Here is a 25,374-nt window from a genome sequence, read left to right on the forward strand (position 1 = left end):
CATCTCCTTCCAGGGTAGAAGGTCCCATATCCACATGACTGATTTTGTAATCATTCTCTGTTATTTCACCTTCGTTCATATCCTTTATGGGGTCAGCGATTTCTAACAGTTGATGACCAGACACAGAATCAGAGATGATTCGAGACATCCTCTTCGCCTTCTTGGGCTTGCGGGAACTCTGCAGCAACAAGTCGACTGTATCAACTTCACCAGTGGCAAATGTGGCGGTTTTTCTCTTCTTCTCCACCTCTGTTTTCAGCCAAGATGGAGAAGTTGTTTCAAGTCTTGGGTCTCTATTAGCAGTACTCACAGAAGTATTTTGAACTAGAGAGGAAGGAATTTTCAATAAATCAGAAAAAGGATTATCATTAATTATCTGTTCGTAAATGCCCTCAGGATTATCAGTTTCCTTGGGTCTTTCCCCATCACCACCAAACTGTGATCCTTGGCTGGGCAATTTAGTAGCAAGTTTGTTTGTTGACACCTGGACAAAAGTACCCGAGACAACCACTTGATCTCTGCGAGATGATGACTTCTGACCTTGTGAGGGGTTAACATGTTGCCTCCACTTTTCATTCAACCAATCAGATGTTCTTCTTAACACGGAAGCTATACAGACCATCAAATCCGAGAGCTCACCTTTTGACCAATCAATCCAAGGTGGAGCCTTGTCAACAAGAGTGTGATATTCCAGGTCAAGGATGACCTCACCTTCCACCGCACTATCAGGGATATTAAAAGAAATGCCAAAAGCATGAATTTGTTGCGAAGTGAGTCTCATGAAACTTCTTCTAAACACCTCGGCATCGTTAGAACAGTCTTCCCAAAAATCTTCAATATCTGGCCGGTGCACATATTTCTTGGCTCCATACAAGAAAAGCTTTACTTAGCCTTTGTTGTCAAAACTATCCCTGGTTGGCAAGGAATGAAAGTGAAATTCCTCCAGGGTTTTCTCGACTCCTTTTTGCAGCACTATTTGTTTTACAAGAAAAGTGAGACATTGACAATGGGAAAGGATATCCTTTTTTCCCATATTCAAATATTTGACATTAACCACGGCTATCTACCAACAAACCTCCAAGAATACAATAAAGTCAGCAAGAAAACGGGGCGGCTTTAACAAAGTTTTTTCAAAACCCCCAATTCTGAGATATGTGAATCTATCAAATTGGGTGTAGAAACTTCCAAATTCCATCACAAAGGCAGCGGCCTCATGGGAAATTCGCAGTCCGGGATTTCCTTCTAGTTCCTTAACAAGTCCCATTAGGAAGACATCATTTACTCGAGAAAAGGTTTGCATGCCCACCTACATGGTGAGCTGGGGAAATTTTCTGAAAAATAGGCATACATGCAGAAGGAGGGCATTGCAATTCCAACCCAAGCCAAACAGATTCTCGACTAGCTAGAACATATGCTAAGTATGAACACGTCCTAAAGGCCAGAGACTGCTAAAAACTCCTCAATTGTTCATTTAAGTGGGTAACTAATTATAGAGGCCCAATTGATGGAATTTTGTGGACTGCAAATTACTAGAATGAAATGGCACATCCAAATTTCAAAAGAGTCGGCACGAGCATTTCCCACTACACGATGCAATAAGGCAATAATTTCTGAAATCCCATCCCTAAAATGTATTCTTTTTAGTCTGGAGGGCAATTGAGACTTACCTCCTTTTACGGATTTCAGCCAAGACTTGGCAATGCAGTTTTTGCACCAATCTCCATGAGCTCGGAAATATTATTCACCGGCAAGAATAGACATGTCTTCAGAGGCTTCTTTCTCAGGTTGGCACAGAGCACAGGAAACACTTTCAGAGTCAATGACCTTTCCATCCTCTTTTTGAATTTCTTGTGTCGTTGGGTCATATCTTTTAGAACACGCAACAATTAAGTCAACACAAGGCACGACAGGTGGAAAACCAGCTGCATAGGCTAAACCACTCTGAAAGATTTTATCCCGTAACGGGGTCCTTTCTTTCTGTTCGAGATCTCGCAAGAACTCTCCTAGGTTCAAGTGCTCAATCTCTGTGTCCTTCACTCCCGCCTAATGGTTTGGATCCCGCTCTGCATGGGCTCGAACTAGATAGCTCACTTCATGAAAGCACAAGTGAACAATGAAAGTTGGTTCAAAAAACATTTGCCACCCCGTCGTTGTACCCATATGATGTGACATGCCTTTAATGTTGTATTTATTTTGCCACTTTGAAAACGGTTCCTTCATCCGCGTGTTCCTGCTTACAAGGCATATCAAGGTTAGTTCGTACAACTGACCCAACACGATGGGGGCGCCCCGAAATCTGAGCAAGGCTTCACACGTCGCTCAGTCACGGAGAACGCAAACTTCAAAACTCATAGTCAGGGTTTTCAAGCTTTTGACAACATTCGCACGAGTGACTAAAACACAAGACAAAGAGAAAGGTCGAGCGATCGGGGACTTTTGAAAATCTACAACTTCACGACCACGGTTAGAGAAAGTGAACGATGCTCAACTAACTTCAGAATTACACAAGGACCGCGACTTAACACTTAACTTATTGAGGCGAACAAAGAGAACCTTAGGAAACGGACATGTAGGGAATTAACTAAGTCATGATTTGAATTTTTTAAAAGGGTAACAAGTATAAATAAATAAAAAACAAGACTTCAAAAAATTATTTTTTTTGATAAGCATAAGTTTTTGCAAGCAGAGGCAAGACAGACGACGGAGGCATAGGTGAGAAAATTGATTAAATTAATTTTATTTTTTTAAATTGTGCACACAATCCGCCAAATCCAAGTCAAACCCAGGGCCATACTAGGCTCGGACCCAAACCTGGCCCCACACCTGAGCTCCCAGACCCGTACCTAGTAACAAAGTTGTTACGAGTAGAAAAGAATTGATGTGGAACTCATGCAAATAGCATGCAATGGCATGAATAAGCATTAATAGATGTATATCTTTCATAAATTCATTTGAAAAGGTGTTTTGAAGGAACTAGATGTTGTACTCAGCAAGGGGACTCAAAAAAATATACATAAGACAATCAAGTGTGTATATTGTTGGCACCACATTCAACTACACCCAAATTTGCCCAAGTCCAACTTACTTTTGTGCATCTTGTCTTGTCTAGCGCATTATTGATAACCAATTTGAAAACTTCTCTAGGGGTTCCCTTGGTTGAAATCACATGTTTGTTGTTCCTTGCCATCCTCTATGACATTAAATGTATTGTAGGATGCAAAAAATCCTAAGTCTGGGGTATTCTTGGTCATTTTCTAGCGGTTATGGACTTTTACTCAATGTCCAAGTATTTCCTGTTCATCTAATTTCCACATCTGTTTCCTTTCCAGTATGAAAGATCTGTAGAGTCCTTTTATTTAACATTGTACTCCAAAATGCAAAATGGTTATGTCCACTTCTCCATTGGGTTTTCCATAAGAAATCAACAACAATGTTATTTGGCCTCAAGCATGACTCAAAAAGCCATCAAAGACCTCGAGGATGAATGCAACAAGAGAAAGAGTGAAGTCCACATGCTTCCAGGTACAAGGCTATGTGATGGTGATGCGGGCAACCTTTGTAATTATGGGCAGCTGTGATTTCCTCTTAAGGAAGCTTGAATGCATTGAATAACATATATTAGGATATTTTCATTATTCAAAGGCTGAAAAATATGTTACAAAGCAATAACAAGAGAATAACTATTGTAGATCACTAGCATTTCAATTTCCAGCGAAGTGCTAGGATATTTTGTGTTGTAATGATTTGGGTTTCATCCCAAATGTTTAATGAGATATTGTAATCCCTGAACAACAAGTCAAAAGCGCCAATTTAGCAGTATTTGAATGTCTCCATTTATAGTGTGCATTTCTGGATGTTATTTCTGATTAGTTAGCCAATATGACTATAGAATACTTGCAAAGCTTTTGTAAAGTATCTTTTCAAACTGATTTAAGAAATGTATGAGTTTATTTGTAGATTAAAGTTAGATTCTTTTAATATTCTGCAATTTCATTCATCTTCTCATTTGTATCATTGTATGCATAGAGCCTAGCTTATGCGTAGGATATGAAGGTATAATCTTCAGTGACAGCTTCATTAGGGTGTTACCAAGTGGATTCAATTCATTGCATCCTTTTGTTTTTTAAATCTGAGACTCTATTGCCAAACTAGATATATACACCCATCTACTTTGAGCTCAACATCCCATTAAACCAACACACAAAACAAATCAAATTCAACTTCATTATATTGTGTTGTAATTAGTTTTTATCTACATGTGTGTAACAACATTAGGGGCTATCAAGAACACATCCTTCGACGCTTTGTGTGGTAGTTCATTTGCTATATAAAGGTGCAGAACCTTGCATGTTTCAAACCAGCATACAAATTACAAAATAACCACCTGAATAGAAGTATGCTACATGCTGGGTATGGTTTGTGGCAAGGTATATGTTCATTACATATTACATTTAAAGCAGCACCTTAAGGAAGCCCCCCTTGGTTTAGCAAAGTCAAAAGTCAAAGGTCTTACCCAGCATAGTAAATTGGTCCATTGTTGACAAACTTGATTATATGTTCAAGATCTTTGTCCCAAGTTTGACGCAGCTAGCACTTGAAAATCTGACTTTAAGGATTTGGGACTTCAACTTTGCGCACCAACATATGTAATGAATCAATCATTATGAAGAATGACCTTCTCACCTGAACATAGCTTTTGAAGAGAGGATATGTGCTATTTCTTGCATTTAAGCAAAAGATATCACTTTCTAAACTTTTTACATCTTTAGCAAAAGAAAACAGAATTACCAAAGGCCAAAGTTAAAGGAATCACTTAACAACCTCTACGCACTGGTTTAGCAAGAGCTGAGACCATGTAGAGACATTCACTTCCACAAACACACTACCAATAAAATTATGAATGTCTGATATTGTTACTTATCCGTTAAAGCTTCAGATCACATAACTGTGGATTGCATAGGACATGGTAACTAATTAACTGTTGCATAATATACTGCCCTTAAATACAGCAGTAGTCACAACTAGAGCATTGAATTACATAGAATACTATGCTCAGAGCTTAGAGGCACTAGAACAGCACCTCACTATTAAAACTCACAATAGCTCATAGTTTTCAGATTGCCTCTTAATTTCCATAGATTCATTCATTAAAAATCTTTACTTCAATCAATATGGACCTGTATGATTAACCAAACTCCTCATAATTATGCTGCCACGTTGTCAGGGTTTCCTTATGTATAAGGAACTTCATTGTATTAGTCAATTAACCTTCCAACTTCAAGAAGGTATCCTGTTGGCTGTTGTTGAAGTTCTTAACTGCAAGTTATCGCTGTTCAACAATTAAATTCTCTATTTGATTCAAGGCCTTTTAAGGACTACAACTGGAGCTGCTGAAGCCATTACATTACTTCTTTATGACAAGTATGTTTAATAAGAACCTGTAATAGTATGAGACTGAAAATAAAAGTCTTTCTGGAATGATTTTTAGAAGAGTTATTAATCGCCTGGATCAGATAGTTGCCTTTGGATATCCTTTCTGTACACAAATCTGTTGGCAACAAAATTAACCTTTGTTTTATCATTTTTTGGATTTATCCATATCTGTAGCATATGATTATTATTTAGATAAAAAGGATGATGAACAGTAACTATCATCAACTGAAGGTTGTCAATAGTTATTGCCAGTCCTAAGTGAAATAGTCTGAGATTTGGGTTGTTCCCGCAGTGCAATGGCAATGTTGCAAGCCATGTGGATACGGCGTCTCTTGTTCGAATCTCTTGCAGATCATGTTTGGTTATGGTGATTGTTCGTGTGCCCGGTGAGCTGGTGTTGCGGCAGTTTGTGGTTCCCCTTGCCATGCTTCTTCCCGGTGGAGGTGTTCATGCCATGCTGGTGACATTTGTGATGCACTGATTGTGGCTCCCGCTGGCTCCATCACATGAACCAAAGTCGACCAAGGTGGCCACAGAGATGATGTGGGTAGCGGTAGGCAGTTGGAGTGACAAGGAGGCAGAGCCGAGGAAGGAGGAAAGGAGGTTGATGGTTGGTGGTGGTAGGTGGAGTAATGTGGAGAAATAAGGAGAGAAGTATGGAGTGATAAGGAGTTGTATCTGGAGAGATAAGGTGGCAAGGAGTTCGGAGTGATAAGGTTTCTGGAGAGATAAGGTGCCCCCAGCTGGAGTGATGACAAGGAGCATGGAGTGATAAGTAGATTAAAGAGATAAGTAGATCATGTCATGGAGGTGTTAATACCTCAGAATTGAAATGTAACCACGGGGAGGGGGTCCCCCTTAATGTGGCCCCCACTGGTTCGTAGCTCCAGGCAAAAGCGACTACCGATCAAAAAAAGAAAGTGTGAGATTTACTTGCAACAATAATTGTATTCTGCAGAAGTTGAATATCATTCTTTGCCTTGATTGATTTTTGCAGATTTCATTTCAAATATTTTCCTTACCCTCTTTTAATATTTTACCCACAGCAAAATACAAGGAAAAAAACTTCTAGATATTAAACTATAGATGACTCTCAATACTATCAGAAAAGTGAACTGTTCTCTGGATGAAATTTGGTCACAAATAAAAATCCTGGTGCAAATGGGGTATTTCTGGAAGATCCGGCAATAACTAGACTGGAATGACTGACCTTCTAGGAAGGTTCTAGTTGACCTAGAGGTGCATTACCACATACATAACTCATTAGAGTATGAAAGATGCCAACTAGAATTTGGCACAAATCTGATGTTTTGTTTTCAACTTGAATCTTTGACCAATGAATGCATTGAATTGGTTTTTTTTTAAGAGTTCTGATGATTTTTGCGTTTTAGGGTTTTTGGTTGCTTGATTGACAATGCAGGATGAAATTCAAATGCAAAACATAAACTAATAATTGACTGAAGGTAAATATAAGAATTCTGATTTTTATTGCAGCAAATACTAAACTCAAGAGTTGAACAATTTATAGCATTCAGAGCCAAGACCGGCATACCAAGTGTCCTGAGCTTGCCTGAAAAGGCTTATTTTATTGCCTGAACTGATGAATAGGATGAAACCAGAGCTTCCACAATGTGACAACAGCTCCAATATGTTTTATAGTCCCTAATATGAATTATCAAAAACAAATAATGAAGTTTAATGCACACATAAACTGAATTCCAATTCCTTGCCAGGAGAGACCCTCTAGAAATGGTGAATTTCCCTGAATAATTGCTGGTGTAGCTCCTATCTGCAAAGGAATCTCTGAAAGAATCATCAAACTGCCCTTTTATTTCCTTGACAATGAATTTCCAAGAAACAGCTGATCAAAACCCCTCTAATTTATTTTTTTGAATCTCCACGCTAGCTGAAATGGTACGATCTATCCTAGAATGGTACAGCTTGCATAAATGACCCCCAAATTTGTAAATTTGAACCTCCAACTTGCTCAGATCTGATTTCTCTATATGTCCCTTGTTGTTTCAGTCGTTAACTTCAATAATTTGACCCTCAATGGCCTGATATGAAGCTTCCAAATTGGCACCAAGTGGCTGTAAGTGAATGAGGCTACGTCCAAACACTAAAACATTGAGAGTTTCTGTTCCCAATGGTGATTCCAAGCTGCTATCTGCTGGTTGCAGGCTGCTGTAGAGATAATTTCCAAAAAAAATCACACAATGTCAAAATGAGCCTCCAAGATGCCTTTTTAACATGCCTCAAACCCTAATTCGAATTTGGAGTTAAGGTTGTACTTTTGGTATTATAAAACATGTTAAAATGTTTCTTTTTATTAAAAAAATAACTTCTCCTAAGTGGTTTGACCCATTGAGGGTCTAATTCCTCATTAAAAGTGACCATATTATTAAGTTATAACTTCTAGGAAAATGTGCCAAGGGGCCACTTTATTAATATAAAGTGATTATATTATTTCATTTTATTATTATTTATTTTAGGAAATATTAAATATTTCCCAAATAATCCAAAAGTTGTTCATCTCGACTCCGAATCGAATTCTAACTGAAGCCACCTATCCATGGATGAACTCTGAGTGTTGCAAGCTAACTGGCAGTGATCCCCCTAAAAAGTAGGAAACCTCCTAGAAAGTAGAAAACTATCTCCAAACATCTGGGAATGCTCAAAAGCGAACCAGCTCTACTCCACAGCCCTCCGAGTGGTCAACCAGTCAATTGGTAGTCCTCCCTAAAAAATAGGACCCCTCCCTAAAATTTAGGAGATGGTCTCAAATGATCCAGAATGGTTCCTAGGCACCCCTAAACCAACTCTCAGTCATTCCCTAAAAAATAGGGATCCCTCCTCAAAACTAGGAATTGTCGTTTGAATGTCTGAATTGGCTCACAAAGCCCCCTACAAGGCTCCATGACTCCTGAATGGGTTCCCTCTTCATTCCACTGGCCTACAGGAACCAGATGATAGGCCAATCCTTTCTCAACTGCTTGGCCTAAGGTTTTGTTAGCTTTAGCTTTCATCGAATGTGGTTAGGACAATAGTAAAGACTCATTTCTTAGCTCTCGTTCCTAAGGAGAGGACCCGATGGGCTTAGTAGGATGATGCACTAGCAAGTGATTACGTGGAAATGAAAAGTGGGCTCACGATATTAGCATTTATAAGGATAGCTAGCAGCTAATTATGAATTCATAAAGCAGTCGTTTAATCATCCACTTAAAGTCCTTCCGCACATGCCAAGGTACTCCTTAACGATTGTGCATGCAATCGGATTATTCGCAATCATTAAAGGATATCGATTGCTACTTTATTAGAACAATGTAGAAGCTCATTCTAGCATTCTCAATCCAAACTTTGAGAGCCTGTGAGTCTGTTTAGCTAGTGTAAAATATGGAGTCATCTATTGTTCTACTTCTAGATAACAGTAGGATGATGGCTTTCAGGGGTAGGGTCGAGCATGAAAGGTGGTGTAGGATTTTGAATGAGCTAGATGATTTAGCAAATCGTGTTGTTCAAGAGATAATGGGGGAAGAGTTTATCAATTACGATTATAAATTCAAGGTTAATTGTGACATTTGCCGCAATTCTCTTGGTGATGAAGATTCCTAAAATGGAAGTAGTCCAACTCTGCAAAGAAATCTTTAAAGGAGATTTGTTGAAAGGTCTAGAAATAGCGGTCCAGAATGTTGATGAGAATTTGATGATTCCCTTTCCAGAAGATTATAAGGAAGCTGATCTTGAGGAAGCATGTTGTCAAGAGGAAGTACCGATTAAGCACCCTATTTTGGTGATAAAAGGACAAACAAACCTTTGAGGAGAGGAAGCCTGTCATTGCCCGCAACATAGACTTTCTCCAAAAATGGTTGAGTTTGAAGCCAGCCGTGGGCACTAAGTGGTGCGTGGACTACATGAAGGGAGAAGGATTTGAACCTCCCCAGGAATTCCCAGATATAGAATTTAAAAGGTTTCAACTATTGTCGTTGCCTTGCTACTTTGAAACATGTTTCTAACTTTCTAGCATTATAATTCCTACGTTTCCAACTTCTAACATCAATGAGATGGAACCCAAAGGGAAAAGAAAGACCATGACTTCAACTTCAAACCTAATTATAGACCTGCATAATATGTATGCTCAAGAAGATGAAGATAATGACACCAGAAAATTCTTCGTTGCCAGTGGTAGTCCACTTCATGTTGCTCAATCTCCTTATTACAAGAAGGCATTCACCAAGGAATGCAATGTAGATTGATGCTATATGTCGCCTCTTAGAAAAAACAAATTGAGAACCATCATCCTGAAAAAAGACATTCCAAAATTAATTTGTTAATGGAAAAGAAGGTTTGATGACTGAGCCATAGGTATTCAACCATCATGAATAGGTGGACAAACATTAGCCGCTGCCCCCTAATCAATGTCATTACAACATGTAAAGAGAGCCTTTATTACAGCTTTTGATTGTCCTAGAGAGCAAAACAATACCGAAAACAGTGTCATATTTTGAGGGATGCTATTGAGGATATTGGACCTTCAAATGTAGTGCAAGTGGTTACAAATAAAGCTTTTTTTGTGTATAGCAACAAAGAAGCTGGTTATGCTACTTATAAGCTCATCTACGAGAGCCAATTTGTGCATGTAATAAGCAATGCATTAAAGTACATTAGGAGAAATTGAGTGGATCGAAGAGGTCATGACAAATTCCAAATAGATACAAATGTTTATTTACAAAAATTACACCTCATTAGCATTATTTTGATCCTTTTTGTGGGAATAATTCAACAAACTAGTTGAGACTTGATTTGAATTATACTTCATTATGACACAATGAGTGGACTAGGTCAGCAAAGTCCAAGACAAAACAGAGAGCCAGAGTGAACAAGATCAGAGATTGTTCTTGGTCAGATGTGGACTAGACCCCATCCGTGCATGTAATGAACAATGCACTAAAGGACATTAGGAAAATTGGATTGGTTAAAGAGGTCATGGCAAGTGCCAAGCATGTAGGTGCAAAAGTCTATACACAAAAACCACACTTCATTGGCATTATTTTGACCTTTTTTGAGGAAAGAATTCCTCATACTAGTTGAGACCTGATTTACATCATATTTCATTTTATTGAAGAGAATTATTGAGTAGTAAAAGCCTTTGCAACTGATGATTATGACACAAGAGTGGACTGGATAAGGAGAGTCCAAGATAGAAAAGGGGAAATGGGTGAGCAATATGGTGGTTAGAGATTCTTTTTAGTCAGATGTGACATAATATATCCATTACATCTCATTTTTTAACTGTCATAAGATATAAGGACACTGACACTCCTAACTTTGGGAGATCTATGAGTGTAATGATAGTATGCTTGACCTAATGAAGGCCACAGTTCATGATAGAGACCCCACCTTAACATTTTATCACAACCATGTATTCACTCGATCATCCTTTAAAAATGGCCACATATGAAACATAACCCAAGTGGCTTATAGAGAGGCCTAGGGCAAAGGTGAGGTGGAATGGGTCATTCCTGTCAATGATGAGGAGCTGAAGAAGGCCTTCACGAAGGCCCTCAAGAAATGTATGATGTGGAGAAAGTTGCAATAATTAGAAACATGTGGACCAAATTTGCATAACATAAAAACTACAAAACTTCAGCTAACAGACCCAATATGCTGCAAGAAAAGCTAATACACTGATAGAAATAATTCATAATTGCCATTCGCCTCCTTTAAATTTTTTTAGCTCCTTTCTTGCCAAGGGGATCTTGTAAACATATAGTTGTATCCATCTGGCAAGAGGAGCAAACTTGCCTCTAGAAAAGTGAAAAGGCTTGTTGTACATATTGCAAAACAGATATGTACAAAGAGGTCAAGTGACACAGTGGGATGTAGAGCCCAAGGAGCCAAGGCAAGTTGATGAGGCCAAAGTTGGGTTGGGATTCCATATAGGAGCTAGATGAGTCCGAAAATTTCTCATGGCAAGGATCAATCATGGCATCTCAATCTAATGACGACTTTGATTATCGAATTTGTTGCTATGCATTATTACTTTAGCAGATTGATCTTCGGTGTTCAGTTTGTAACTTCAAACTTGCTGCTAATTATTAATGATTAATGATTTTATGGCAATTCAATTTCAATGTCATGGATCGTCATTGACATAACTAAATTATTATATTGGTTTATTCAATGTTCAATCATGGATGTCACTAAATTTCATATTTCTTTCACTTTTACTATAGTTATTATTTTTAAGTATCTTTTACAATTTATTTTTCAAACATAATTTTTGTTACTTGTATATAATTCTAGTGGCCACCCCACTACCATCCTTAAATTTGGAATATCTTTTGTCATCCTTAAAAATGCAATCCAAAAACTTAGTGAAACATTGATATATGCATGAATGTTCGATACTCTTTGTTTGTGTTTGTCCTATCATTGTACTCTATATACATTGCCTAGAATTATAGGGATGAAGAAAACCAAATGCCAGTCACCCGGAATGTGGCCAGGTCCGGGTGAAAGTGGGGAAGACATCATAACTAGTTACTCAAATGTTAGTTAGATATCCATGGTCATTGAATGTGAACTGCATATAAGTTAGAGTTTTAAACTTAATCATGCTGATAATTAGTTTCTACCAAGAATGCGTAGTGTCTGTCATAGAATTTTTGTATCTACTAACTAAGACCCAAACCTAGGACCTCTCATGAGTATGCTGTGGTGCTTTACCACTAAGCTATCAGCCCCTAAGGAATTTCCTCAGCAGTTTATTAACCTTCTAAAAACTCCCTCAGGCCACCTGGCATAGGTTCACCAAGTCTGGCTTTGATACCATTTTGAAAGTCATGGAACAACTAGGACTTAAACCTTGGTTCCCCCCATCAGCATAACTGGATGTCCTATCACTAAGCTACTAGCCACTTAAAGGTTCTATTTCAACTTAAGTGTGGATTGGTCTGCAAACTCTAATTTCTTTGGATGGCTACCTGTAAACTAAGTATTAAAGTTCACATTGGAACAGCACGTAAAATGAATCTCAAGCTTAAACCCAGTGATAATTTGTTCCCAGCATGAACTCATAGTGTATGTCAGATTTTTTTGTTCTTGGGACTCAAACCTGAGACATCCCATCAGCATGTTCAAGCACTCTACAACTGAGATATCAACCTCTCACATGTTCTATTTTTCCTTAATGTAGATAAGCCTTCTAACCACACCCCTCAAGAAACAGTAACTAAGCTAACTTAGCCTTGATTTGATACTGTTGGACAAGCATAAGGTCAAAACAGGACCCCCCATTATTATACTTAGGGGCTCTATAACTGTACTATTAGTCTATTTGCTGTTGAAAATAATAGCTAGCTCGGATACCTGATTATTGCATTATACATACAAATGTATTATCTCTTATGTAAATCGAATTATCTTGGGCTGGACCCAATCATGTAACGTGGAGGCAATCAATTGTAACTTTGGGCTGGACCCAAACGTGTAACGTGGAGACACTTAATTGTAGCTTTGGGCTGGACCCAAATTTGTAACGTGAAAGGCAATAAATGAAAAAAAATCAATAAATTAGATGCAAGCCGACTTGAGGGTTGGCGCCAAAGATGGGATATAAATATAACAGCAAACAAAGTCATTAAACAATCACATTATCTCATGCAAATGTTATCTGCTCTCCAAGCAGCGATCTCAACTTCACTCAAGCGAACTCATACAAGTCTATTGTGCGAAATCTTTAAGGTTGATTGTGGCGAAGTAGTCAAAGACCCTCATATGAACTTGAGAAGGACTTCTATTGTGCAGATCTGACCTTATACATCTGCTGCTGATCCTCCTATCCATCCGCTGTTGATAAGGGCTGCAAGCTTCATTGATATATTGAACAGCAATCTGAGATAAGTGTATTGCCATGTAATTGCCTACATTTGAGATAATACATATTGTATTTGAGACTGGGTTTTTCACCTCCAAGAGGGAGATTTTCCCAGGGTATTGGTGTCTTTTGTCTTGTGTTTTATTGCTGTTACTGTTCATTCACAGTCTCATTATAATCTAATTGCTTAAATCAACAACTGATTGCTTAAAATTAATATGTCAGATTTTTTTGTTCTTAGGACTCAAACCTGAGACATCCCATCAGCATGTTCAAGCACTCTACAACTGAGATATCAACCTCTCACATGTTCTATTTTTCCTTAATGTGGATAAGCCTTCTAACTAGACCCCTCAAGAAACAGTAACTAACCTAACTTAGCCTGGATTTGATACTGTTGGACAAGCATAAGGTCAAAACAAGACCCCCCATTATTATACTTAGGGGCTCTATAACTGTACTATTGGTCTATTTGCCACTTGGAGGTCCTATTTTAACTTCAAAGCAGATTGACCTTACACCTGTAATTTCTTTGGATGGTAAGTACGTAACTGCACACTGAGAATTACAATTTTCATTGGAACTATTGCAGCTTGTTTGTAATGGAGAAATTGTGAGGTATGTGTTATATGTAGTACAATTATTATCTTCCCTCTCTCCTCAATTGATACCACTCAATTTTGTAAACTATTTGTAATTGATCATTATTCCAAACCTCAAATTGTCCATAAACTTGTCGATAGCAAAGAACTTGATTTATTATCTTATATATGCAATGATTGCATTCCTTCTACTCTTTGTGGACCCTATTTCGTAGTTCCATTTTCAATCAGTTTTTTCCACTCACAATATAAAAAAGGTGAAATAGAATGTTAATATTATATGCTTTGTAGGAAATTCAAGGGACAGAGTGTGAACTGCTTTTCACAACCCTTACATTAATCATGAGTTGTTATTTGTCTCGTCGCCTGAATTTGTTATGGGATGTATAATGTACAATGCATCCATAAAGTATCTTATATCTATAGTCTAATGTATCATCATATATATGATTATAATTTACAAGAACTGTGTCATATATATCAAACTAAAAACTTAAATACAAATACCTGAATGAGATAAAGATGAATTTTAGCATCATTTATCTACATCTTGTTCTCCTGGCTTAAAATTGAATGAACTAGGTTACGATTGAAGATATCTATGTGATTGTTCCTCAAATCAGTATATAGCAAGCATCTTAGAAGAAAAATTGCTTCATTATCTACAACATTATTTAATCTTTATATGTGGGAGGATTCACATGCTAATTTCAGTGTGTAATATAGGCGAAGAAGTTTCAAGTTTTGCAGTCATGATTTTATTGCCCAGTCAGGTAACCTTGTGTAGGTAGGTTAGATGTTTTAGTTTGGATAACTATTCAAAAAACAAAGATAAATAGCTACAAATTAAAAGCTAAATAGGATTTAAGTGATAGTCAAGAATAATCAGACTTTACCAAGATGGCTAAATAGGATTGAACTTTTCAAAAAGACAGATAGTAATATGGACTGTAGAATTATAGAGCTGGAGAAATCTCATTGAAGAATGACGAAGAACCTAAAAATATCTCACGTTTATTAAGACTGTCACTTAAATCCATGTCTTTGTAAACAACTTCATGAATTGAACCACTTTCTTCCTTACTCGTGGCCTCAGTAAATTCTTTAAGCTCCAATGATCACTTTCTCTAATCTGCTTGATAAAGCTAAACAGATTCTGAGAAAGAGAGGTTTCCCATCATAAGCTTCCCATAAGCCCAAATATGAATCAAAAAGGACTAACTGACTCTTTCTTGTCTAAAAACACCTACAATTACTAGGACTTCATCAATATTACCAAGAAAATGGGTCTGAACAACTATTGGTAACCCAATTTAGAACCTGCTATAGCTGATTTAATAGTTAGAATATTAAAGCTGAAAAGAAACAGAAATCTGGAAAATGGCAGGTAATCTGAGACAAATGTATAAATCCAGAGTTGCAATACTGTAAAGTTAGAGCTAATGTAATGCATAAAAACACTGCTATATAAGTGAAGCCTGAAACGGGTGGAGCTACAAGCTGAAGCTTCTGAAAAACTGTTGAAAATAAGGAAATAGAAGGAAACAATAACAGAACAGAAAAGTATTTGCTCTTGTAAGGGGGTGCAAATGCAAAGTCAGATACAATCTAAGGTACTGCCTTGATCTAAAGAGAGTCTTCAAACTTGTGCAAAAGAGCTTTCTTCCGAAACAATTCACTCGTCTGCTAAGGTTTTATTTATGTTGTTTTTCAGTTCAAGCTCTTTTGCCTATTGGACGTGAGATAATTTCTTACAGGCCCATAAAATGGCCCAAATGGATCCGCAGAATTGTTCTCAATGGGCTCACATGGCAGAAATCCTAATGCACCCCACTAACTAAAATATACAATTTTAAATATCATAAACGACACTGAATAAGGTTCATAACAGTTGCAAAGCTTTTCAAGAGAAAGAGAAGTAAGGAAAGTAAGAACCCATTAAAGAATACTACTAGTAGATGTGTAAACATTAGCTTACCTTAGATGTGAGTTCGTCTAAAGCTGGATATGCAGCAGTCTCTAATTCTGTGGTGCGAGCATCCAAAAAACTACAGATAGCCTCTAAAGCCACCTCAAGAGCACGAAATTCAAATGGTGACTCTACAAAACATAATCAGAAACATCTCAGAAATCAGAATGGAAATTAACATGGTATAAAGCCGCGTCAATCAAAACATTGCAAGGCAAAGCCAACAAAGAGATGTTTTACGTTTTATGTATTTGTTGTTTCTGCAATGCATCATTATATGATGGGAATAAAAAATGACCCATAAGCTCAATACAGTTTTCTACAGAATGGAAAAAGTTGAAGAAACAGTACTCATGCCCACCGTCTTCCCCGGCATCTGCGCATTCCTGCTGTACATTTGATTGCTGTCTTCCATCTCCCAGAAGGTCTTCCCTGTGACCGTTGCTTACCTTGGGTAAACGTCTGCACATCTCTTCAAATATTGGAATGACGTACTCATCCCCAGGGTTGCGCAGAAGGACCTGCTTGCACCCATCATCATATTCAACGTGTCATCCTCATTACAACCTAAAACTTACAAAATGCAACAAATGATCCGATTTTGATTCATGCTGGCAACAACTTCAGTAGACACGGTGAAAGCGGCTCGATAACCAAAGCCCAACTAAAATTAAAGCTGCCACCACCATAGCAGGTGATGGAGCTGAGTAAAGAAATGGAATAACTAAAATAGGTCAAAAGGAATGGCATAAGCCTGCACAGTCGTCACAGTCGTAACTCTAGCAACTGAAATATAGAAATGAAATAGCAAAAAGATATGAGGATTAAAAAAGGGCTAGCTCTACAAGCCAACTAAAACTATACAGCATAATATAAGCAGAAAAGGGGTAAATCAAAGGCATACCTCTTCTGCGGTGATAATTGCCTTGATATGCTGCATACCAAGTGAAATTTCAATACATCCATGTCAGAATTAAATATACCCACATCAAAATTCTATAAAACTACAAAAAAAATCAACAAATTCATTCCCAAAATATTAAACAAATCAAAAAGATCATTTTAATTGACCATAAGTACAACGCAAATTGAATAAGATAAGGGTGTTGAGTGACCTCTAAATTGAGAACAATGGCCCGCTCGCGGCCGAGAATAGTAGAGGGGTATGACAAAAGAGGATCGAGAATGCGGAGATCTCTTGCATGGATACGAAGGCGGTGCATTATGGAATACTTGTCCGCATCCAGCAATTTGGTCTCCCCATTGCAGTCCAGAAGAGCCCAGCTTCTCGATGCCACCTTCTTCTTCGCCGCCTGCTGCACATCGCTGGAGACTGAGCCTGAGCCTGCTCCTGCTCCTGCTCCTGCTCCCCTCCCCTTCGCCATTACCATTACACCATATGCCCCGATTCCCACTATTTCTTCCCGCTCTTCACATGTCAATATCTTCACAGATCATGGCAGGACCAAGCAGCTTCTATCAATCAAAAAGAACAATTTGAAGAAGACCCCTCCACTGGAACCCGCAGAAAAACAAGAATTGCAGGAGCAAATTAAAAAAAGGTTTATAATTTCCACCATATCCGTCCCAACCGCAGTTGCTATTAGAAAAGCATATCAATAATAATCATGGTAATTATAAGGGGAGTGGGGGAACTGTTTCTTCGCCGTCTCCGCTTTTCTCCCCACTCTTCCTCCGCTCGCTGTCCTTCACACACTTTTTTATTCGACTAAAAATTGTTTCCAATATTATTATTATATCTTTCTCGTTATCACTCGTATCTCGAACTTATCAAAAGGCTCCGTGTTAAAAGGATGTTTTGGTTGTGTGCTCAGGGGCGGTACCAATGAAAGTTCATAAAGCGACAAACTTAGAAGTTGACACTCTTTTATTACTACTAATTTGACTCTCTTTTTAAATTTCACGCTTAAAATGGACCTTCTAAAGAAAGGATTTTATGTGGGAATTTTAATCATATTAGTTAGAACTTGATTTCTTAATTGATTTAGTACTAATTTGACTTTCTTTTAAAATTTCACGCCTTCTAAAGAAAAGATTTTAAGTGGGAATTTTAATCATGGACTTTATTGTTAATTGATTTTAATTTTTTTATTTTTAAGAATTTTATTTCTATTTCAGTCATTTTTTCATGTTAAATTGTACATTTTTTTAAGTTTAAATTTGTGGATAGTATTTTTTTTCCAAATATCAAATTTCAATAAAGTTTCAATTGATTTTCTTCTAATTAATTGCTATTTGTTATTTCTCACATCAAATCATTCAAATTATGTATCTAGGACAATTTTAGAAGGACACCCTCTCTAAGTCATTTGCATCCAATATCCATCAATCATCTAAGAGATCCATGAATAATTTTTAACAATTTCTATCATCTCGACATGTCACCACATCTATTTATCACAAGGCATCAATCGACCTATGCTTTCTACATCAACACATGGCAAAATCTTAGTTTTTGAAATAATCGTTTCAATGTATGTTGCATTTAATTCCATTTGACACCTATTGTCATTGTAGCCACATCAATGTCATTTTTTTTTATAGGTAATGGGTCGAAGCCAATAAGGTGTACATACCCTACCTCCTTGTGGGATTTGAACTTGTGATCTCTCTTTCAATAGCATAAGTTCTCCACCACTAGGCCAACTCAGGTTGTACCACATCAATGTCATTTTTATTGATGATTGTTGTCTTCCAACTATTTTCAAAATCGTTGAATTAATAATTGGGGCTTGTTCAAGGCTAAGATCCTTGAATAGTAAGCTTCAAGCTATGTTCATCAACACCACTAGGAGTTTCCATTATAAGCAAAGACAACAAGCGGGTCCCTTTGAAAGTACATAGGATTTAAAGCCACACAAGAAGGATGAGTCAACATGTTATGATTGAATTCATAGTTGCAAGAATAAGTTTTACACCCACATTTTTGCATAGTTTCAAAATTCACATAGTTCAATCAAATTCCCCATATTTATTCTTTTTGTTTTGGGTAATAATTGCCTATCATGGTTTTTTTCTATCTCCATTTCCAAGGTCGCATTTTTTTTACGATTTGATTTGTATTTCAAGTTTAGTCAAGTACGTGTTTTTTCACCCAACTCTTTATCTATGATAATTTGGTTATTATTGTTTTACTTTCATTTATTTGCCCCTATATATTTATATAAGGATGTTTTACTTCTTCACATAAAATGTTAAACCTAACATTTTAACCCCTCCAGGATTTTTCCTTAGTTTTTTACCTTTAAATCTATGATTTTTTCCCAAACTAATATTTTTATTTCATTAAGTCATATTTGATTAGGATTTGGATCCACACTCATTTGTGTGAATTAAATAGGGTTTAGGCTTTCATTATGTGTTACCTCTATAATCCTTATCTATCCACCCACAGTTATGCACGTTCATTGATATATCTTTATCAAGGATATCATTTCATCCTTCCTAAGTAAGCTCACTTCCTATATTACCATGCTTTGTAATGATACATATTTTGTGACCTGTGATGGTGAGTTGGTTTATACTTCAACCTTAATGTATATGATATAGACAAGGATCTTAACTCATGTGATATTATAATTAGTGAGTATACTCCATCTCCTGATAGTATATTTTTTTAATATTTATATATTATCATCTACATCAATCTCTTCCATCATCCTATCCTGAGAATCTTAGTGATGTCAATGCATATGTTTCATCTTTAGAAGAGGTTGTTAGTCCTTTTTCTATATATTTGTGTTAATGGCATGTTGATGATATATTAACTGAGGAGCATAACACTAGTTGTTTAACTTCTCATGATGAGGTTGATGGTCTGATGATTTGATTTGTGATGCATGTCCTTTTAGAGAACTAAGGGAAAGGTGTTTAGTGGAAATTAAGATGTTATGTTACATGATAAAACACTTTTATTTTCATATTATGTTTATATCATGATGATAGAATTTTGTGTAAGGTCAAAAATTACCTAATTTGTAACGTTTTCCTTATGTTTATACACTTGATTTAGTGGCCACTCCCTTAGGTGTGTTTAAGATTCATTTGCAACATTGTTATCAGCTCCTTAGAAATGGACTAATTTCCCCCACTAACTTCTTGTTCATTATTACTTTCATCAAATCTAGGATTAAAACCACTAATGTAGGCTTCTTAAATATCATCCAAATAGAAATGGATATTTATCATCATTATAAACATCTTCTTAATGTATTATAACATGGTGTACACCTTGGCCTATTTCCACCCTTATAGAAGGTATTTTCACAAATTGAAATCATGATGCTCTAGTGTAAATTGCATCGCTATCAATACTTTGTTTACATGCAGCTCACAATTCACAAAGGAATCAAGTCTTGACAATAATTCAAATTTAGAAGACTCACACCAAGGAATATTCTATCCAATAACTCAATATGTAAAGATTTTATTGCAAGCGTCATCTTTAGAGATGCAAAATGTCAAGTATAATTACTATGAACACTAAAATATGAGGGAGGACAATAGGAAATAGCATATACAGGAATATTATCCCATGTCAAGCATGCACCTCTAATAGAGTAAAAAGAATGCAAATAATAACAAAAAATAATGAGCTTATTACTACACAAACCTTTCGTGACCTACATGTTGTGCTCCAAGAGATTGGTTGAAGTTTAAATTCAATTGACCAACTATGTAGCATAACCTTGATGCATACAAATGTTCTTCTTGAAAATGACTTGTGAATGAATCAATTTATACATTTTTGATAGGTTGGATGTGGATGAGATTATATATTATGAGATGGATGGATGAGGTTGATCCTCGTGTACGAGAGAATGAAAAGATGACAAGTGTAATCATGTGATCAATGCATATGATTAGGAAAGGGATAAAGAAGGGATAAAGGGTGGAGATTTAATCAAATCTTGGTGAAGGGTGGAAATTGAAAAGGATATTGTGGAGCCTCGTGCACTTGGAGCCATGTGTAAGATTGACCTTATTTATTTTGATCAAAGTGGTGGAGGAAAGTGTAACTAATTAATTAGTTGACTAAATTATTCATTTATTCAACCAATGATGAGGAGGATTTTAGAGGAATTAAATATATTTGATGCATTTAGTTAATTTATGGGAGAATATTATGGAAATCATTGGCTTGATTAAATAAATGATTTATTCAACTAAGTTTGGAAATTTAGAAGAGATTCTAAATAAGTTTAATTAATTAAATAAATAGAGGTAATATATTAAATAAACTTCTTTTTTTTGGTCAGTAATCGCTTTTGACTGGAGCTATGAACCAATGAGACCATATTTTTTAGGGGCCTCATCCTCATTTGTTATGGCGTTCTTACACCCTTGTTTCTCTATGATTCCTTCCTCAACCTTATATCTCTGAGACCAACAATGCATAACCGCGAGCAAGGTAGCCCAATAGGGACCACAAACTAGTAGAGGTGAAAGACCCGCAAGGGCCCGATACAGCACTGCTAGGCATGAAAGACCTGTGTGGGTCTGACAGAAGTCCACAGGCAACACACGCCAATGAGAAACTCAATCCGCGAGCAACACACACCTATGAGGAACAAGGCCTGCGAGCACACTAGCCCAGCAGGGGTCGAGCACGGTCAGTTAGTCCACGTGTTTGCCAAGATCACCTGTACGTCCTCCAAGATCAGTCACCATTAATATCTCCTACCAAGGTGGGATCAAACTAGTATATTAACATACCGCTTTGGTCCAGGTGGGGATTTGGTTGCACCACAAACAATGAAACCATTTCACTATTACACTAACAGGTGATCCCCATATATTAAATCAACTTTAAAAGAAAGGTTAGATTGGTTAATTAAATAGTTGGAAATAATTAATGATAGATTAATGATCAAAAAGATTAATTAGATAAATTATTTAATTAATGTTAGAATATTGATCAAATAGACTAGTTAGATTATATTTATTTGTTAATTAAACAATGGAAGTAGATATATGGGATAAAACTAGTGCGGTCTCAATATAAATCTAAAAATGCATTTTGGGTGTCTACATATTTCCCCTATTTGAGATGATGTTGTATGACATCATTTCAAAGAAAAAAATATATTAATTTTGAAAGGGATGCCCCAACCACTAGGAAGAGGATTAATAGGTATGAGTTATGGATGCTCCCTCGAGAGGGAAGACAAGGTCATAAGTCCTAGATGGGCTCTAGATAGGAGAAAGGGGATTAAAGGGGTGAAAAATGAGGTTGGGAGGGTAACATTAGGACAAATAAATGAATATTTTGGAAAGGAAAACATTTAAATAGGACTTACAATGGGGGAAAAGTCACTTTGAATTTGGAGAGTAGAATAATTAGACCTTTGGATTATGCAAGAATAAGTTGAGTAGGATACAATGTGGGAGCACGTATGCATTAGTCAATTAGAGGGAATGCGTGCAGTGTGAGCAGCACACAGTCCTACTATCTAGGATGGGTGATGGCACGGGGTCATCAATAGAGACACTTGAGGTAATTTGACTAATATAGGCATGCAATTGATTATTTGGTAGCCATAGACATTGTTTGAAGGTCTTTTAGAGATAAATATATATTGAGGGTAGAGGATACATTTTATTTAAGATCTATATGGATGCCATATTATATTTTTTAGTGGTGGGATTATATTATTAAGAGGTGTAGGTTGGATAGAGTGCTACATTAGTGTAGACATGAGTAGGATGTCCCCAACTACCACATGTTTAGATGCAAGTGATGAGGGAGATCAATTAGAAGTGGCCACAAGTAGACATGCAAGAGGAACAAGACATTTGGATTGTGCTAATGAAGTTAAAATGGAATACATGAATGGATGTGGTAGATACAATGACCATGCCGTGGCATATGGATTGGTGAGAAAGCATTAAGACTATTTGATTGGTAATAATACAACACATCGTGGTTACAAATATGGGTTTTACTCAAAAACTAGTATTAAGATCATGACACTGATGATTTGTGAGAATTTGCCAAGATCTAGAGTCTAATTGATAGCACAATAAGAGAGACAAATAGGTTGGTAAGAATAAATTGTATTCTAATCAAGATGCAAAATATTGATCAACTAGATCATCAAAAGTTAAATACAATGTAGACGAGTTTGCTTATAAAGGCAAGGCAATATGGATACATGAGCACACAATGATGACATGTGGCTCAATGAGAAACAAGGGTAGGTAGGATAAATAATAAAATATTCCACAAAAGGTGGATCACCCACCGAAGGTGGAACGTAATAACAAGACAAAACCACAAAAGGTGGAATTTCTCCTACATACATCATCCCTATGTGCACACTTCCCTAAGTGTCTCGTATCCAAACTACTATGAGATTCATTATCCTAAGTCAACTTAAGTAAGGTGTAATTATAACCTATATGAATAAATAATTACACCAACACCCCCCCTCAAGGGCAACTTAGGGGAATACACTTAAGCTAACAATGCAAGATGGGTCCCGGCTATGAGGCCATGTCAGGTACCCATGTACAAATGAAATGCAATCAAACCAATGCAAATAAATCTCTCACAAATAGAGAAAGAGAGAAAATCCCAATGGGTAAAAAATCCCCCCAAAAGAGAGATGAAAGCACACAATGTGCTCAATGATGTATGAGAAGAACAAAACCTCGCGTGAGGAAAAAGTCCCCCCATAAGAGAGAAGAAGAGAGACCAAGTAGCCTCCCCTCAATGTAGAATCTCTTGCAAGGATGGTCCAATGATGTTGACCAAAATACATCCTCATTAGGAAGAAAGAGAGCTAATGATGCGCCAATAATGTCAGTGTAACAAAACCAAGTACCAATGTCGATGATGATGAATCACTCACTGCAACATGATAAAGATCAGGCATGGATAAAACCTGCTTTGAGCATCACCTAGATACTCATAAATGGCAAAAATACTAGTACAATAAAAGTCTCATGGGAGTCATGCACAAATGTGTACAATCTAAGTCTCAACGAGAACCATGCACCAAGTCTCACAAGGAGACAGATGGATAAGCACCAATGAAAGATGTAATCAATCCAAATACTTTCTCAACAAGAAAATAAAGGTCTCACATGAATATTCCTAATCTACGTGTACAAGAGGATTACATCAAATAAGTCAAGAATGACAAGATACAAAGAGGTGTGGCACTTTATTTTAGTGTGAGTACAACATTGCTCATGCAAGAGAATACAACATGATATACTCCAAATCTAGAAACATGAAGACGATGCCACCAAAAAGGCCTTGTAGAATATTGTAGATGAAGATGCCTCTGATTGCGATAGTGCCAAGAGATATGAAGGAGTAAAATGACCCCCCCCTCCCCTTGACTACTGGTTGGAAGCGCTGCAAAACAGGTATGAAGGTGTGCAACAAATATGTTCCCAATTTTGCTTATTATATGAAAATTTTATTTTTAAAAGATTTAAAAACATTATTAAATGCCCCAAAATAAAAAAACTTTATTAAAAATTATTTTAAAAAATATTATTAAAAAGAAGTAAGTTTTTTTTTTTAATATATTTGAAAAACCTACTAAAAGATTATTTAAAATAAATTAAAAAAAAACATATATTAAAAACTTTTATTTAAAAAAACAAAATTAAAAAAATGTTTGTTTTTTTAAAAGAGCCTTTGTGCACGACTCATGCACAGAGCCGTGGTAGTGCCCGTGGAGGGTACTCTGCACACAGAATGTCATTGCAGGGGCCCCCACGGGGTACCCTGTTACGAGTAGTCGTGGCAAAGCACGAGGCCTGTCACAGATGGGTTGCAATAAAAACGCCCCCAAAAAAATTTAAAAAGAATATCGATTTTTTTTTAAATCAAAACAAATAAAATACTCCCCCCCCCACCCACTTTTTTAAGTCGTTTTTTTAAATAATTTTTTTAATTTCTGAAAAAACAAAAACAAAAAAATTTAAAAAATAAAAATTCAAAACCTATACCTGCAAATCTGTATAGCGGCCAAGGAGGGAAAAATTTTCAACTTGGAATTATGAAGGCCAATTTGGATGCATAGATAGGTGATCTCGGGGATTTTGGGCATTTTGAGTGCAACAAGGATAAAAGATTTGGCCAAAAATGCTCCAAAATTGCAGATCGTTCCTGGGACAAGCCACCACCCTCCACCTTCAAACGACTCTAGATTTGGCCTCGAATGTCGAATTTGGATGAAACAAAAGGCGATTTTGCCATTCTCAAACCTCCTCAATCTATTGGTTACCTCAGATTTGACCCAAGAATCTCCAATAATAACCTGCAATAGAAAGTTCCAAAATGCAAAACCCCAAATTACATTAAAATTTCTCTCAATTGGCAAACCAATGGTACTCCAATGGCTCTGATACCATTGGAGAATTTGCCAAGATCTAGAGTCCAATTGATAGCACAATAAAAGAGACAAATAGTTTGACAAGAATAAATTGTATTCTAATCAAGATGCAAAATACTA

The 25,374-nt window shown here is 36.7% G+C and overlaps 1 protein-coding gene across 2 annotated transcripts in view; it reads right to left on the reverse strand.

Moving 5' to 3' along the window:
* LOC131038502 (magnesium transporter MRS2-I) overlaps window positions 1-17,611 on the reverse strand; it is a 54,096-nt gene extending 36,485 nt beyond the window's left edge. Inside the window, exons 1-4 of one of the 2 annotated variants that reach the window (XM_057970950.2) lie at window positions 16,996-17,611; window positions 16,785-16,814; window positions 16,242-16,401; window positions 15,890-16,011 (exon numbers count right to left, since the gene is read on the reverse strand). In XM_057970950.2, coding sequence (XP_057826933.1) covers window positions 15,890-16,011; window positions 16,242-16,401; window positions 16,785-16,814; window positions 16,996-17,271 — 588 coding nt within the window. In that variant the 5' untranslated portion in view covers window positions 17,272-17,611. The remainder of the gene's footprint in view (window positions 1-15,889; window positions 16,012-16,241; window positions 16,402-16,784; window positions 16,815-16,995) is intronic. The other variant, XM_057970949.2, reaches the window with a different exon arrangement.
* Window positions 17,612-25,374: the final 7,763 nt, after the last annotated feature.

This window comes from Cryptomeria japonica, chromosome 10 (genome assembly GCF_030272615.1).
Source record: "Cryptomeria japonica chromosome 10, Sugi_1.0, whole genome shotgun sequence".
Classification (NCBI taxonomy): Eukaryota; Viridiplantae; Streptophyta; class Pinopsida; order Cupressales; family Cupressaceae; genus Cryptomeria; species Cryptomeria japonica.